General features: G+C 49.4%; 2 protein-coding genes across 6 annotated transcripts in view; one reads left to right on the top strand and one right to left on the bottom strand.

The window, feature by feature from the left end:
• The window catches only part of SAMD11 (sterile alpha motif domain containing 11), a 159,297-nt gene extending 152,407 nt beyond the window's left edge, over nucleotides 1–6,890 (top strand). For all 3 annotated transcript variants that reach the window (XM_028740774.2, XM_077931369.1, XM_077931368.1), the window contains 2 exons: nucleotides 1,911–2,021; nucleotides 5,401–6,890. In XM_028740774.2, coding sequence (XP_028596607.2) covers nucleotides 1,911–2,021; nucleotides 5,401–5,649 — 360 coding nt within the window. In that variant the 3' untranslated portion in view covers nucleotides 5,650–6,890. The remainder of the gene's footprint in view (nucleotides 1–1,910; nucleotides 2,022–5,400) is intronic.
• The window catches only part of NOC2L (NOC2 like nucleolar associated transcriptional repressor), a 120,934-nt gene continuing 112,391 nt past the window's right edge, over nucleotides 6,863–15,405 (bottom strand). For all 3 annotated transcript variants that reach the window (XM_028740775.2, XM_028740777.2, XM_077931371.1), the window contains 2 exons: nucleotides 9,957–10,094; nucleotides 6,863–7,768 (listed from right to left, as the gene is read on the bottom strand). In XM_028740775.2, coding sequence (XP_028596608.2) covers nucleotides 7,647–7,768; nucleotides 9,957–10,094 — 260 coding nt within the window. In that variant the 3' untranslated portion in view covers nucleotides 6,863–7,646. The remainder of the gene's footprint in view (nucleotides 7,769–9,956; nucleotides 10,095–15,405) is intronic.

Raw genomic sequence — 15,405 nt, 5'->3', positions numbered from 1 at the left:
TGAGCCACGAAGGCCAAGAGGTTTGGAGGAGGGGGAGGTAGTGAAGGAGGAGGGGGAGGAGGAAAAAGGGGTTTGGCACAGAACGAGTTAAAGGGATAAGGCCTTTTTCTTTTTCCTTTTGGTCCACAGCGGGGCTCTGCATTTAACAGGTTTTTACTGTGCAAGAAAGCCAGGCCGCCGGGGAGACCCAGCGCTGCAGAGCTGTCTGCCTGCTTTCTCTCCTCCAAAAACCGCAGCTGCCGGGGAGGTCTGGCACAGAGCTGACCTCCGCTCTTGCCAGCAAAAAACAAGCAACTGAAAGAAAAAAGCCGGCCACAGCGTTTGCATTAGGAAAAAGCAGGGGGCAGTGGGAGGAAGGCTGTCTTTGCTCAGCGCAACCCTGTATTGGAAACAGACACACACACACACACACACACACACACACACACACACACACACACACCCTTGGTGCTCTCGGCCCCTGGGACCGTCCATCTGTGTCTTGATGGCACGTTGCATCGCACACAGCTTGGCATGGGCTCCAGGGAGGCCTGGAAGCAAGCGTGGCGGAGCGCAGGGATGGTTTTTTGGCTGTCAGCCAAGCTGGCCTGCTGGGTCACGGGGCAGGGATAGGAGGCTGTGCTCATGAGCAGCCTTGGCTGGAAGGGCCCACCTATAAAAAGAAGATCCAGAAGAGGAGGAAGCTGCTGTCGGCTTCCTTTTTGTTATTATGATTTAAGGAAAAAAGCTTGAACAGCAGGCTCCCATCTGTGCCTGCCTCTGAATCGCCAGCTTTAAGAGTATGGGGCAAAAGGAGGTAATAGTCAGTTGTCTCCAATAGTGGCCCTACTCAGAATAGACCCATTGGATTTGATGGACATCTCTAACTTAGACCCATTAATTTCCAGGAGTCTACCAGTTCACAAATGGACAAAAGTCAACAGCAGGATAACAAGGATAAAGCCTTTCTTAAAAAAAACAACACCACTGCATAATTGAAATACATAGTAAATCAACTATGCTAAAAAGATCAATAATTAAACTATGTAATAAACAAGCCATTAAAACAATATTCAAAGCAGGAGGTACAAGTAAGAGAATTGTTTCTCTCTTCAGCCTGATTGCAATACTTCAGGTACTTCCCTACTTAGAATCATAGAATTGTAGAGTTGGAAGGGACCCTAAGGGTCATCTAGTCCAACCCCCTGCAATACAGGAATCCCAACTAAAATGTCCATGGCAGTATTATAATTAGAAGACAGGCACAAAAGGAAGAGGCCCGGGGTAGACATTCCCCCCATCCAAATGCTTTCTTTGCAGGGTTCTTTTTCTTCCTATTTTCTTTCAAGTTTTACTGAGTTTCTCAGTATTAGATAAAATGGAAGGAAAATATCACGAACAACAAATACAAAAAACTGGTCCCCTTGAGAGAGAGGAGCAATATTGTATTGTTCACGAGTCTCTGATTATGTCACTGGATGGAAATACCCATGCCATTATGACGAGCCAGTTGCTGGGGGGTGGGGCGCTGTATGGGTCTATAACCTTATTTAACAGAACTAATGGGCAGGAAGCAGTCTGCATCAAAGTGATCACAGGATGCTCTCTTTTTGAAGCATAGGATGGCAGAGCCCACTTGCATTCTGAAGTGCAACACTGCAGCTTAGCCCACCACCGTATCCACATGTAGACCCAACTTCATTAGGTTGGCCAACACTAATGATGTAGGCTCATATCTCTCTCTCTCTCTCTCTCTCTCTCTGTGTGTGTGTGTGTGTGTGTGTGTGTTAGTCTTGCTTTGTGTTCACCAATAGACTCGACTTTGTATAAGGCAGCTTTCTGTGTTTCTCTTAAAACACAGCACTCAGATCCCATGTAGCGCTCCTCTGGGCTCCTCTTACCCACACTGCTTTCTGCTTCTCCCCTGACAGGTCTTCCGGGAACAGGCCATAGACGGCGAGACTCTGCCCCTCTTGACAGAAGAGCACTTACTGAATAACATGGGGTTAAAACTGGGACCCGCATTGAAGATAAGGTCACAGGTAAGAGTGCTCAAGATGCAGCAGGCCAGAACCCTCAGAATCCAGAATTCCTGTTGACATTTGTCTTCAATAAGATTAAGACCTGCAAGTCTGGCGGGCAGCTGGGGTCTAAAGGCTCAAGTGGCCTATTCCAACCAGAGGTGTGTGTGTGTGTGTGTGTGTGTGTGTGTGTGTGTGTGTGTGGATGAACAGAACCCAGGGCAGGTGGAAGTGAGGGTGGGGGAATCACACTTTTGAATGCTCTCTTCTTTACACACAGAGGCATAAGAAGTGTGGCCCATCTAGTCCAGCATCCTGTTCTCAGTGTGGCCAACCAGATCCCCTAATGGGGAATCGGCAAGCAGGACCTGAGCACAAGAGCAGCTCCCCATCTCCTGTGGTTTCCAGCAACTGGTATTCAGAAGCATACTGCTTCTGACTGGCAGAGCACAGCCACTGTGGCTAGTAGCCATTGGGAGCCTTTATCTAATCCTTTTTTAAAGCCATCCAAGTTGGTGGCCATAACTATTTCTCCAAACCTAAGAAGTTCCAAGGGACGCGGGTGGCGCTGTGGGTTAAACCACAGAGCCTAGGGCTTGCTGATCAGAAGGTCGGTGGTTCGAATCCCCACGACGGGGTGAGCTCCTGTTGTCCGGTCCCTGCTCCTGCTAACCTAGCAGTTTAAAAGCACCTCAAAGTGCAAGTAGATAAATAGGTACTGCTCTGGCGGGAAGGTAAACGGTGTTTCCGTGCGCTGCTCTGGTTCGCCAGAAGCGGCTTAGTCTTGATGGCCACATGACCCGGAAGCTGTACGCCGGTGCCGCAACCCCAGAGTCGTCCACGACTGGACTTGTCAAGGGTCCCTTTAAGGAGTTCCAAATGCTGTAAGCCTTCCTCATAGGGGAGTTGGCAACATCTCCCTGGAAGGTTGAAACTAGCTAATAAGCACATCCCATGATAAGGTATTATGGAAGGATGGCATCCCTTTTCTGCAGCCCGACGGGGTCCCACTCTGCCACTTCATTCTACAGCATCTGTAGGTCAGGCCTGTGCTGATGGGGCTCTGGATTCACCTGCAATAGCAGCTTTATACATTTCCTTTGCCTTCTACTGTAACCCAAAAGCTTGCATGCTCACATACCGGTCGATAAGTTGTTTTGGTAGAACAAGGCTGGGGAACCTTTTGCCCTCCAGATTCCCAACTCCCATCATCCCTCATCACTGGTCACATAGCTTGGGGCCTGACGGGAGTCCAACAGCACTTGGAGGGGGCCACTGGTTCCCCACTAAGTGCAGTAGAAGGTGCTGTTCTAAGTAGATTTTCCCCCCCCACACACACACCTTTTCTCAGTGCGTTCTGGAAACAGGGCATAGGAAAGGGTTCAAATAGGAGTCAGAGATCTAGGTGTTTTGCTAGCTTTTGGGCACTATCTCTTTCTTCCCATCCCCCAAATTTTTCCATCACCCACCACCAAAAGCTGCAGGAATAACATCCTTTGCACGCACACACTGGTCCTTGGTTGTTTCTTCCTCCATAAAGGCTGCTCGCTTTTCCCCATCACAGCCTTCATTTGCACAGTCAACAATTTAATGGTAGCCCCCTGCCCTCTCCCCAGCTGCCGAGTCTCTCCCCCTATCCTCCTGTCTGCCCCAGGGATGTGGGCTTATATTAATCACCTTCGATCCTGAGCCAAAAGCCCCCCGCCTGCTCTCGCACCTACACAGCTGGTTTTTGTTAAAGCTTCAATAAAAAACAGAGGTTCATATTTAACCCAAAACAACCAGAGTATTATTCAGTTAGCAGAACTTGGGCAAGGGATGGCTGTATCACTCCAAGCCCAATTTTAAGGCTACTGCCAGTTATTTCACTTCCGTATCTCTCCTGCAAACACTCCACAACCTGCGTGTGTAATCGAAGTCGGATTGGTGCTCCTGAATTTCTTGCTGCCACCGCCGCTGCTTCTTTTTCCTCCTTGAATCAGTTTTATTTCCTGCAGAATTGATCCACAGGGAACAATTGCCCAGAGAACCTTTTTATTAGACCCCTCGTAAACAGTAAGGGCTGCAGGGAAAGTAATAAAGTTGCCCTTATTGTTTTAACATAATATAACAAATGTATATGGCCAGTGGTGGTTGAGGCGGGGGGAAGCCTGCCTCGGCAAAATGTATTTATTGCACCATGGTCCGCTTCCCAAGGGTGGTGTCGCAGGGGGGCCGGCAGAGAGATTGCAAGATTGCTCAGGGCTTCGGGTGCATGTGTGTGTGATCCCCAAAAGGTTCACCCACAGTTGGAGGCAGTAATGCTTCTGAATAGGAGGGGAGCGTGTTCTTGTGCGCTGGTCCTGCTTGCAGGTTTCCTATTGTGGCATCTGGTTGGCCACTGTGATGTGAGAACAGGATGCTGGACTGGATGGGCCACTGTCCTGATCCAGACTTACGATGTTTTTGAAGTGTGTGTGGAGGAAGAATGTGAAGCCCAGATACAGCAGTGGTCCCCCAACGCAGACTGCAGCCTCCCCCTGGAACATCCCTCCACATCCAGCCATTATTATCCCCGTGTGTCTGAAATAAGAAATAGCCTGGTCACATTTCAGGTGTCTCTGCCCCAAATGTCAGCAGGTATCTCTGCCCTGGATGCTGTTTCACCAGAGGGTGACAAGGAACATGTTGTGTGCGTGGGATAGAATTCTGAGAACTGGTTTCTAGGGAGACAAGAGGGCTCACTTGCTCTATCTGCAAATGGCTCTGTTGATAAGCATATCAGGAGCATAATGACCCCTCTCCCACCCCTCCTCCCCCAGCATGTGTTCTGCAATCATGTACACATGTGCAATTTGGGATTATGTGAAATTTAGCATGAGTATCTGTCCTCTCCTGCCCCATTAAATCAAGGTGCTAGTCCTCAAGAGGGGGAAGAAAAGACTTTAAAGCATGTGTCCAGTCTCTGTTTATATGATTTTCCTGTGAAGATCCCCTCTCACCAACCACTTCCCTTTATTTATGACTTTCACCAAGACTATCCACAATGTGTGCATGTGGAATTACTCAGCTTGTATGCACATGGTTTTAATTTGCCTACTTTGTGCACGTTGCCTTTTCCAGAATTTCTATTTTGTCAAAACAGCCCCCTGCTAGGGTCCCCCAGGCTCCATAGCTGCCTCCCTGACCTGTACAGATTCTGCTGAGGAATCAGCAGCACCAGGCACTCATTGCTTGACCCCAGAAGACCAACTCCAGCAGAGACTGCCCTCACCCTGCCAGTTGTGCAGGAGTGGTTGTATAGAAAAGGACTGCGGCTCATAGCAGGCATGCTAAGAGGAGGAGACCTCTTGAGCCTGCATGCTCTCCTCTCAACCCACCCATTAATCTCCCCTCTTCCTTTTGCAATTTCCCTCCACAGGTAGCCAAGAGAGTCGGCCGGGTGCTGTACATGGCTAGCTTCCCCATGGCTTTCCCGCTCCAGCCCCCGGGCTTGCGACCCGCAGACCGTGACTTGCCTCCCGCTGACCTCCGCCCCTCGTCGACAGGAAGCGTGACCTCCTCCCCGTACGGCAACGCTCTCCTCCCCGCCAGCCGCATCTCGCCAAAGCAGGAAAATGGGAACCCTTTGCTGGCCGGCCTCAGCGACACGTCGAAGCCGCCCTCGTAAACTGCACAGCCCCAGGCAGTCAGCCAGCCTCGCGAGGGTCCCTGGCTTGGGCTGCTGGGCCTTCCAGCACTGGAACCAGCCAGCCGAGGAACCAAGAGAATAATAATGCATTCAGCGTTGGGGTTTTAAGGGGCAGGGGTCGGCGTAATCCAAAGATTTATTGGAAGCAATTTGAAAAGGGACACCGTGACATTTTCTTTCTTTTCTTTTGGAGAAAAGGAACGTCGTTTGGGCTTTTTTCTTTGTTGCCTTTACGGAAATGCAACTTTGGGGAAGAGACCCTCAGCACCCCCCTTCTTCCCATCCCCTAACCCCAGCCTCCCACCAGGAGGAAACACTCTTCCTTCCCCACTTCTGAAACGTGTCCCTCGCTGGAACCTGTTCCGTTCCTCTTTCAGGGTGTCTATGCATCGCTCAAAAAACAACTTTGAAACAATACCAAAGACAGACAACTGACCCAACGCCCAAGTTCCGGTCCATGTTTACTTCAGTTTGGATGGTACGGCACAGCTAGCTCTGTGGGGTACAGGTTTTTTAGTTTTTTGTGTGCTTTTCTCTTTTTTTAAACTGCATTTTCATGCTGCTTAAACATTGCAGATTGACTGTGAAAGATCCCCTCCTTGATGGGTACTGCACAGACTTGTTTTGCAGAATAATAATGATAGCCTTGTTTGGGGGGGGGCAGAAGGGGAGATGAGCGTGGAAGAGGCTGGGAGGCAAGAGTTTACCCCCCACACCTTAAACTGCGTGTGTACAGAAGATGTGTGTCCCATTTTTACTTTGTTTGTGTGGGGGGAGTGTGTGTGTATTTTGTGGGGGAGGGGGGAAGAGGCTTGTTGCAGAGGATATGGAGTTGCACATTTTTACCTGGTTCCCCCACCCCATGACCAGGTAACAGGTACCCGAGTGAGCCCATCGGGGCAGGGCACTCTACCTTGCCCCCTCCCCACCTCGCAATTTGTACAGTGATGGAAAACAATCATGTGATCGATGCTTGTCCGCTTTTCTCTCTCCTTACCCTTTCTGTTTTAAAAACACCTGCACGCTCAACCTTTCCCCCCTTATTCTTTTTTTTTTTTTTTTACTTTTGTGTGGGGGTGGGGGATCAAACAGATCGCTCGATGGTACCTTCGCTTCTTTATATATTGTAAATGGTCGTTATCCATCACATCCAGGCCAACGCTTTCCAGCAAATCGATTTAAATAATAATAATAAAAAAGAAATCACTTAATTTATAAAATGGTTGCTCCATGGGCCGGCTGTGTCCTTAAGAGTCTTGCAAAAGTACAAAAAATAATACACAGTTGAGTCGGGGGTAAGCAGAGGTGAATCTAGCGAATACAGTTCCCAGTGCAGAGTCTGTTCTGCCCACTATGAAGAGAGACCACAGGCACCCAACTATTAGGCCTTCTCTTTCCTAGAATCTGCTTAGCATAGCTGTACCAGGGTGGGGTTTAAATGGCAGAGGGCACTGGCTGGCAAAGAAAGACTTCTCTGCACCCCTAGAAGCTCTGTGGAATAGGCAAGGTAATATTAGGTGATACCTGCCACCAGTTAATTGCTGGTGCTTCCCTCACTGGAAGCGGTGGCTGGCTTAATAATGGACAACACAAGCTCTGGCCATGCTGGTGGGCTTGGGGCTGGCTTCCTTCCAACAAAACGGGGATTTGGAGGTGGCGGATCCGCCCTCCCCATGTTATTTATAAAGTGGCAGGTTTTAACAAGGGCCTTTTTATCTCCTTGCCTGAGCCACTTTACTGCTGCTGGCAAAGCCACAAATTTTACTGTGTTTCTCCAAAACGTATAAAACTCTGCTGCACAAGATTTTCACGTTTCAAGTGGTGCCTTGGGGGATGGGGGAGGTGGCCTCAGCGGAGCAGCTTCCTGCCCCTGCTTTAAAGGGGCAGGTGGGTTACCCTACCACAAACGCAACACCTCCAGATCCATTCCCCTTGCCCCTCACAATACCCACCCCTGTTGTCTGTTGGCGCAGCTGTCAGTCAGCATCAGAGAAGTCCAAGTCTTCCACCATGTCTTCGGGTCCCTGCGCCAGCTGCTTCAGCTCCGCCCGTGACAGCTGTTTCCCGACGCCCTTGCGGCCGGCCCCTTTGCCTCCCCCTGTGGAAGGGAGAGAGAGAGGTGTAAATCCTGCCTTATCAGGAAGGAAGAGGAGGGGAGAGGGAGAAAGAGGCAGGCAGAAGCGGCTCATTGCTAATTAATCACAAGCATTAATTAATTTATCGCCACCGCTGCATCTTCCAGATAGCAGGGATGGAAGGGAGGGTGAACAAGCGCTTCTGTGCTCCTCTTACTGCAATTTGGAATCAAAAAACAAGGCGTTTTGGGAAGGATGGTGCAAAAAGTTGTTGCCCCCCCCCAACCTCTCTGCACTGCTCTTTCTAAGTGGGACTCTTGAGTTTAAAACATGGGGCAGGCTTTTTTCCTGAAATCTCAGCCCCAGCCATCCTTTGGGGAGAGAGAACAGTCCTAGGGTTGTATGCAGTGCTCATCCTACTCAGAGCAGACCCATTGAAATTCATGGCCATGGCTAGCATCGGTCCATTTATTTCAATGAAAGGGATCCCTTGGCACAAGCATTTCTGCATGCCAGACCAAACAGTCTTTCTTTTCCTCCCCACATGGGCTGTTCTGGGTTTTCTACTGACCCTTCCCATAGCGGGGTGGGGGCCTGTTGTGCTTGCATAACTTGTTCTACCAGCTCCCACTAGTGCAACTGCTTAGTTGAATCTGGGTCCGTAGGTTTGCTCTGAGTAGAATTCGGTTGGCTGCAACTCCCAGGCAACACCGTACATTAAGATAGACACAAGAAATGCAAGGCCCTCCACATGTCGTGAGACTACAACTCCTATCATCCCTGACAATAGGCCATGCTGGCTGATGGGAATTGGTGTTCCAATATCTTCTAGAGGGCAGCAAGATCCCTATCCCTATTGACAGTACAAGGCCAGTACCCCAAAGCCCCTCTGCCCAAGCAGGTCACACAAGTTGCATTTCAAAGCTTGAGATGATCACTGGTATTGAAAAATCAAGCTTAAAATGTTTTAATGGCTGCAACTGTCCCTGAGACTTCGGGGGGGAAGAATGCTTTAAAATTATATGCCAAAGGTCTGAAATCCTTGGGAGACCCACCACCATAGTGCGGACAGTAAGGGACATTTCTCTGCCCTTTCTGAAGATGCTGTGGATTGAACCTGGGGACCTTCTGCATGCAAAGCATATGAGCTCTCATGCGCCGGCCCACGCAGAAACATGGGCGCATACGCCCCTGCATTAAAATGCTTATTACAGTATTGCAGTTCTGGAAGGGTGTTTTTTTCCTCCCCCCCCCCCCCAAACAAATGTCACTGCACATCTCGAGGGAGGGGCCAACTGGTAACATCCGTCCCGAAACAAGCACTGAGAGAGAGAGAGGCAGCTGTGGGAGCCGTTTGCCTTGCCAGGCTCTGGCAGCCCCAGATAGAAATAGCTCCAAGAGCCGGCAAGGAGACTGCCAAGCGTTCTCAGCCAATGTTCGCTCCCATCTCTGCTGTTCATCTATTCTGGGCAACGGCACCAAGGTCCGTGTGCCAACCCTCTGCCATCTGTCACAGTGAATCAGTCAGTGGGGCTGGGCACAGCTCTCTCCTCTCATTTTCACCTCAAAGCCAGGAGAGAAATCTTGTTAAGGAGAGGGGGGAGGAGGAGTGGACATCCCTGTACCATCATCGCCACCCCAAGAGGGCTTTACGTCCTTTAAAACTCACCCCTCAGAGAGAAGGGGAAGGCAGTAGCGCACTTGGAGATAATGGGAAAGGACAGCCAGAGCCGGTGGCACTCTTGACAAGCAACGTCCTTCTCCTGGCAGAGACTTCTCTTGTTACCACCCTGGGCCTGGCTTCAAGGACCTCCACTGCTTATCTTTTCAGGCCAAACCGATGGAATTGGTATGCACGTGCGCACACACACACACAAACACACCAGTGTAGCACGCAAGTAGCTGGATCCTACGCAGCACCTTCCTCCGTGGGCACCAGCTGTTCCTCTTAAAGGGATCACCAGCAAGACAGTACGAGGTGTGCGGAGATGTGACAGCCAGGAACGTGTGTGTGTGTGTGCACAAATGCACACACACACCTGGCAAAATGCAAGCTGCGTAGCAAGCAAACCCATTTCCAAAAAACATAACAGGTGAAAGGCATATCCCTTCAGATCCCATACTAGAGGTCAGGAGCAAAAACCTACATCTCGCCTCGCCAAGATGCCCAATGTCATTCCTCCAAAGGAAGCCGTGGCAGCGCTCTCTTACCATCTGAATCACTGGAGCTCTCGTCGTTGTCATCCTCTTCGTCCTCCACTTTGTACTCTCCTTCATCACTGTCATCCTCTTCCTCACTGCTGCCAAATGAAGTGTCATCTAAACTGCCCTTCTTGGCCTTTGATTTCCCTGCAGCAAGGAGACCAAAACAAAAAAAATTATTACAGAAAGGGTATCAAAACATTTAAGATACTTTTGCAACACGGGAAACTGCATTGTCTCAGGTGTCGGACAGAAAGGTAGCAGAACAAATCAGAACCCAACATGTGTTGCTCGCTTTAACAAGGTGGGGTGGGGGGAGAATCTATATTCCTTGACACAATGGCTTACAACCAAATTTTGTGTTGCATCATAGCAAAGCAGCCTTCAATATACAAACGCAAGGAGAGCCTCGGGGGATCAGGCCAGGGGCCCATCTGGTCCAGGATCTGGTTCTCACAGGGGCCAACCAGATTGCCTTGGCGGGAAGCTTGCTAGAAGGTCCTGAGCAACTCTCCCCACTTATGACTCCCATTCAACTGGCACTCGGAGGCCTATCGCCTCTGACACTGGAGGGAAGAACACCACCATCTTGGCTAGTAGCCACTGACAGCCTTAAAGGTAAAGGTACCCCTGCCCGTATGGGCCAGTCTTGACAGACTCTAGGGTTGTGCGCTCATCTCACTCTATAGGCCGGGAGCCAGCGCTGTCCGCAGACACTTCCGGGTCACATGGCCAGTGTGACAAAGCTGCATCTGGCGAGCCAGTGCAGCACACGGAACGCCGTTTACCTTCCCGCTGGTAAGCGGTCCCTAATTATCTACTTGCACCCGAGGATGCTTTCAAACTGCTAGGTTGGCAGGCGCTGGGACCGAGTGACGGGAGCACACCCCGCTGCGGGGATTCGAACCGCCGACCTTTCAATCGGCAAGTCCTAGTCGCTAAGGCTTTAACCCACAGAGCCACCCGTGTCCCTAACTGACAGCCTTACCCTCCACAAATTTGTCTAACCCTCTTTTAAAGGCGGCCATCGTTGACTCTTGTGGGAGCAAAAAAGCATTTCTCAGTTTCCTTTCTGCACACCATGCATGATTCTATCATGTCTACTCTGAAAAAGCCCCAAATGTTGCACCCTTTCCTTATGCGGGAAAATGCCCCCTATTGGAACAGCCCTCCAGCCATGCCATGCCCCCTATCCAGCAAGCCACACACATGGACCCCTGAAGCCCTTATGAAGGTGCTGGCAGTCGCAGCTGAGTTCTGCTAGGTCCCACTTGAGCAGAGCAACGGTGCACCATCACCCGGGGTAGCCTGGGAAAGGTTCCCAGGACCAGAGCGAGATGTTTGGGGCGCTCCATCAGCCCCTGGGTTTACACTGACTTGGAAAAACTCCCCACCCTCTCCTCTCCCCAAATTCACTTTGGCTCAAAAGATTTCCTTGCTGCCTTTTCCCTGACTACTCAGCTCTCTCCGCCCCCCAGGGACCAAGCAGAAGATGGATGGCAGGGTTGCCTTCTGCGGGAGATAATCCTGACAAGCACCTGAGCAGCCTATCTCTGCAAGCGCAGGAGAAACAGAAAAAAGTGGCTCTTCTGCCATCCCCCTCCCCAGCCCAATCCATCACACGCCGCTGGCGGGGGGAAAGGGGTTATCAGCTGCAGCGGCTGCCTGGCGATGGAAACCTGCCCAAACCGGGCTCCCAAACAGAGCTCAGCTGCGACCGGCAATTGCAAGAGCCAGCACCTTGATTATTTCCCATTACCTTTGCAGCCAGGGAGCTGTGCGTGGTGCCGGGGGGGGGGGCACATAGGCGGGCTTATGTAACTTACTTTTAAAACCATTTTCTAGAAAGAAAGGGAGAGAAGCTTAATCACAGGAGAGCAGCTGGGTGGATCTGCCACGCTCATTTTTTTCTTCGCAACTCTTCCCCAACCAGAACATCTGTGCGGGTCTTTCCACATCTCTCTCTTCATTCAAATCTCTCCTCAAAACTCTTCCCTGTCCATGAAATCTTCATTTTCACAGACACCCCTTCTCCCAAGCTGAACATAACAGCCCTCTTGGACCAGGCGAACAGCTGACTTTCCACAGTAGTCAACCAAATGTCTCAGGGAAGCTCACAAGCAGAACAGGAAGGCAGCAGCCCTCTCCTCCGCAGCCCCAGCAACTAGTATTCAGAGGGATAATCATAGAATTGGAAGGGAACCCAAGGGTTATCAGGTGCTACCCCCCTGCAATGCAAGTATCTCAGCTAAAGCATACATGACAGATGGCCATCCAACATCTGCTTAAAAATCTCCAAGGGATGATGATGATGATGATGATGATGATAATAATAATAATAATAATAATAATAATAATAATAATAATAATAATAATAATAATAATAATTTATTACTTATACCACTCTGGGCGGCTTCCAACAAAACACTAAAATACAATAACCTATTAAACATTAAAAGCTTCCCTAAACAGGGCTGCCTTCAGATGTCTTCTAAAAGTTTGGTAGTTATTTTTCTCTTTGACATCTGGTGGGAGGGCGTTCCACAGGGCGGGAAGAAGAGTCCACAACCTCCCAAGGGAGACCATTCCACTGCTGAACAGCTCTTACTGTCAGAAAGTGCTTCCTGATGTTTGGTCGGGAATCCCCTTTCTTGTAACTTGAAGCCACTGGTTCGAGTCCTGCCCTCTTTTCCAAGCTAAACATACCCAACTCCTTCAACCAGTCCTCATAAGACTTGGTTTCCAGACTTCTTGTCATCTTGGCCACCCTTTTCTGCAAAACGTTCCAGCTCGTCAATATCCTTCTTAAACTGTAGTGCCCAGAAGTGGACACAGTACTTCAGGTGTGGTCTGACCAAAGCAGAATAGAACAAGACAATTACTTCCCTTGATTGGAACACTAGATGTCTGTTGATGCAGCCTAGAATAGGATTAGCCTCTTTTGCTGCTCCATCACACTGTTGACTCATGTTAAGCTTGTGGTCTACTAAGACCCCTAGATATTTTTCACATATACTGCTGGCAAGCCAGGTGTCCTCCATCTTATAGTTGTACAGCTGGTTCTTCCTACCTAAGTGCAGAACCTTAAATGTGTCCCTACTGAAATTCATTTGGTTAATTTTGGCCCTGTTCTCCAATCTGTTTAGGTCATTCTGGATCCCAATTCTGTCTTCTGCAGCACTGGCTACCCCTCCCAGTTTGGTGTCATCTGCAAATTTTATTAACATCCCCTCAGTACCTTCATCCAAATAATTTATGAAGATGTTGAAAAACAACAAGCCTAGAGCAGAACCCTGCAGCACCCTACTTTTCACTTTTTTCCAGGTTGATGAAGAACCATTTGTAAGCACTCTTTGGATTCCATCATTCAACCACCTACAAATCCACCTAACAATTACTTCATCAAGCCAACATTTTACCAGCTTCTCTGCAAGAATATCATGAAGGACTCTGTCAAAAGCCTTACTGAAATCAAGATACACTACATCCACAGCATTCCCCTGATCTAGCAAGCCTGTAACTTTATCAGCTCTTCTGATAAAATGGTTCCTGTAAGCTATCACAGCTAATGGTCAAACAATAGACCCAGCCCTCTCAGCGAATCTGTCTAATCCTTTTTTACTTGGCCCCATTGCTACATCTTAGGGGTGACAAATTCAATAAAGCAATGGCATGCTGTGAAATCCAGCTTTAAGCAAATGAATTTGCTTGCTATTGTGCCTTCTTGATCTTGGGTTCTATCCAGTGCTAGCTCTTACTTAGGGTAGTAGACCCACTGAAGTTAATGAACACGGCAGCAAACACACTTTGGAACTCCCTGCCTACTGACACTAGGCAGGTTCCTTCACCCTGCCCCTTTCAATGCCTGCAAAAGACATTTTTGTTTAGGCAAGCCTACCCAGAAACATAAAATGTTGACGTGCATTTTGCTCAGGATTTAACTTACTGATGTTTTTAAATTATTATTTTTACGTACAATTTTATTGTTTTATTCTTTCTGTAAACCACATCTAAATCTTGTGAAATTAACAACATAACCCAACATAATTTTACTGGGTCTAATCTGATGCCACTCTTTCTCCCTCACCAAAATTCAGACTCCTTTGGGGCAGAGACTCTTGTGTCTAAAGCACCATTATGGACACGGGTGCCTCTCTACAAACCAACCAGCCACCAGCTTTTCAAACATACAAAGTGCTTTATTAATTTTTCTCATCTCCCTTTTTGCCCCAAAGGCCGCAAGAGGGTCTATCTCCTAAGGCCACCCAGGGAGCCTCACGACAGAGAAGGAATTTGAACCTTGGCCTGCAGGACTGAATACCTACATCACTCCTCTCTCCTTGCAGGAGATGACGACGACAGATTGAGAGCATTTGGCTTGCCTTTCTGGATGAGTGGGGGGGGGGGGTTGGAAGAATTACCACCCACTGTGGAATCCTGTGCCTCCCACTCCTTTTTCCCACTGACTGACTGCTCCCCAAGACACACCAACCCCCCAGCAGAGGAAAGAACAGCAATGCCCCCAGACACTACGGAGTTAAGAGCATCCTGTTCACATCATCTAGCCTCCCACCTCGCTTTCCCCCACCGGAATCCCTGCTAGCAAGAACCGGAGATATTAGCCTGACTTTTAATACAATTTGGTTGGGAAGCGAGCGCTCTAAAGGCAGCATTAATCACTTTAACGATGAAGCTATTACTGGAGGTGCGGCGGGAGGGGAGGGGAGAAGATGGGAAATTTTTCCACGCTTCCCCGCCCTTAACCCTCCCCACCCCACCCTCAGGAGTGCTTGCAGCCATTGCAAGGAAAGGGTCTGTTTCTTGCCATGCTGGGTTGGAGGGGGGGCAGGCTGTGGATACGGGTGGGGTGGGTTGGGGGTGCTGCCAGCCCTTCCAGGCACAGAGGTCTTGTGGCATTTCATTCCCACTGAACATATGAGTGACCAACCCAGCCTCAAGTCAAGAGCTCTGTAGTCCCAATCCTGCACCATCAAAACATTTTGGCCAGAATACTGGGTCTTGAGCTTCCACACTGTGGACACTCTGCACACCACAGGACCATAGGAAGCTGCCTGATGAGGCCACTGGTTCATAGAGCTCAGTATTGTCCACATTCAGTCTGCAAGTTAGATACTCTACCACTGAGCCCTTAGGACACAAGAATATAAGAAGCTGCTTTAGACAGCCAGGTCCATCTAGGGTCAGTACAGTCTGCACTCAGTGTCAGCGCTGCACTGAGCTATGGCCCTTCCCGAACAGGGAGAGCTGTTGCAGTCATAGAATCACAGAATTGTACAGTCGGAAGGGACCCCGAGGGTCATCTAGTCCAACCCCCTGCAATGCAGGAATCTCAACTAAAGCATCCATAACTGATGGCCAAACAACTTCTGCTTTAAAACCTCCAAGGAAGGCAAGTCTAACAACCTCTGGATGGAGTCCGTTCCACTGTCAAAACAGC

This window comes from Podarcis muralis, chromosome 7 (genome assembly GCF_964188315.1).
Source record: "Podarcis muralis chromosome 7, rPodMur119.hap1.1, whole genome shotgun sequence".
Lineage (NCBI taxonomy): Eukaryota > Metazoa > Chordata > Lepidosauria > Squamata > Lacertidae > Podarcis > Podarcis muralis.
This window is presented reverse-complemented; position numbering and strand designations above follow the sequence as displayed.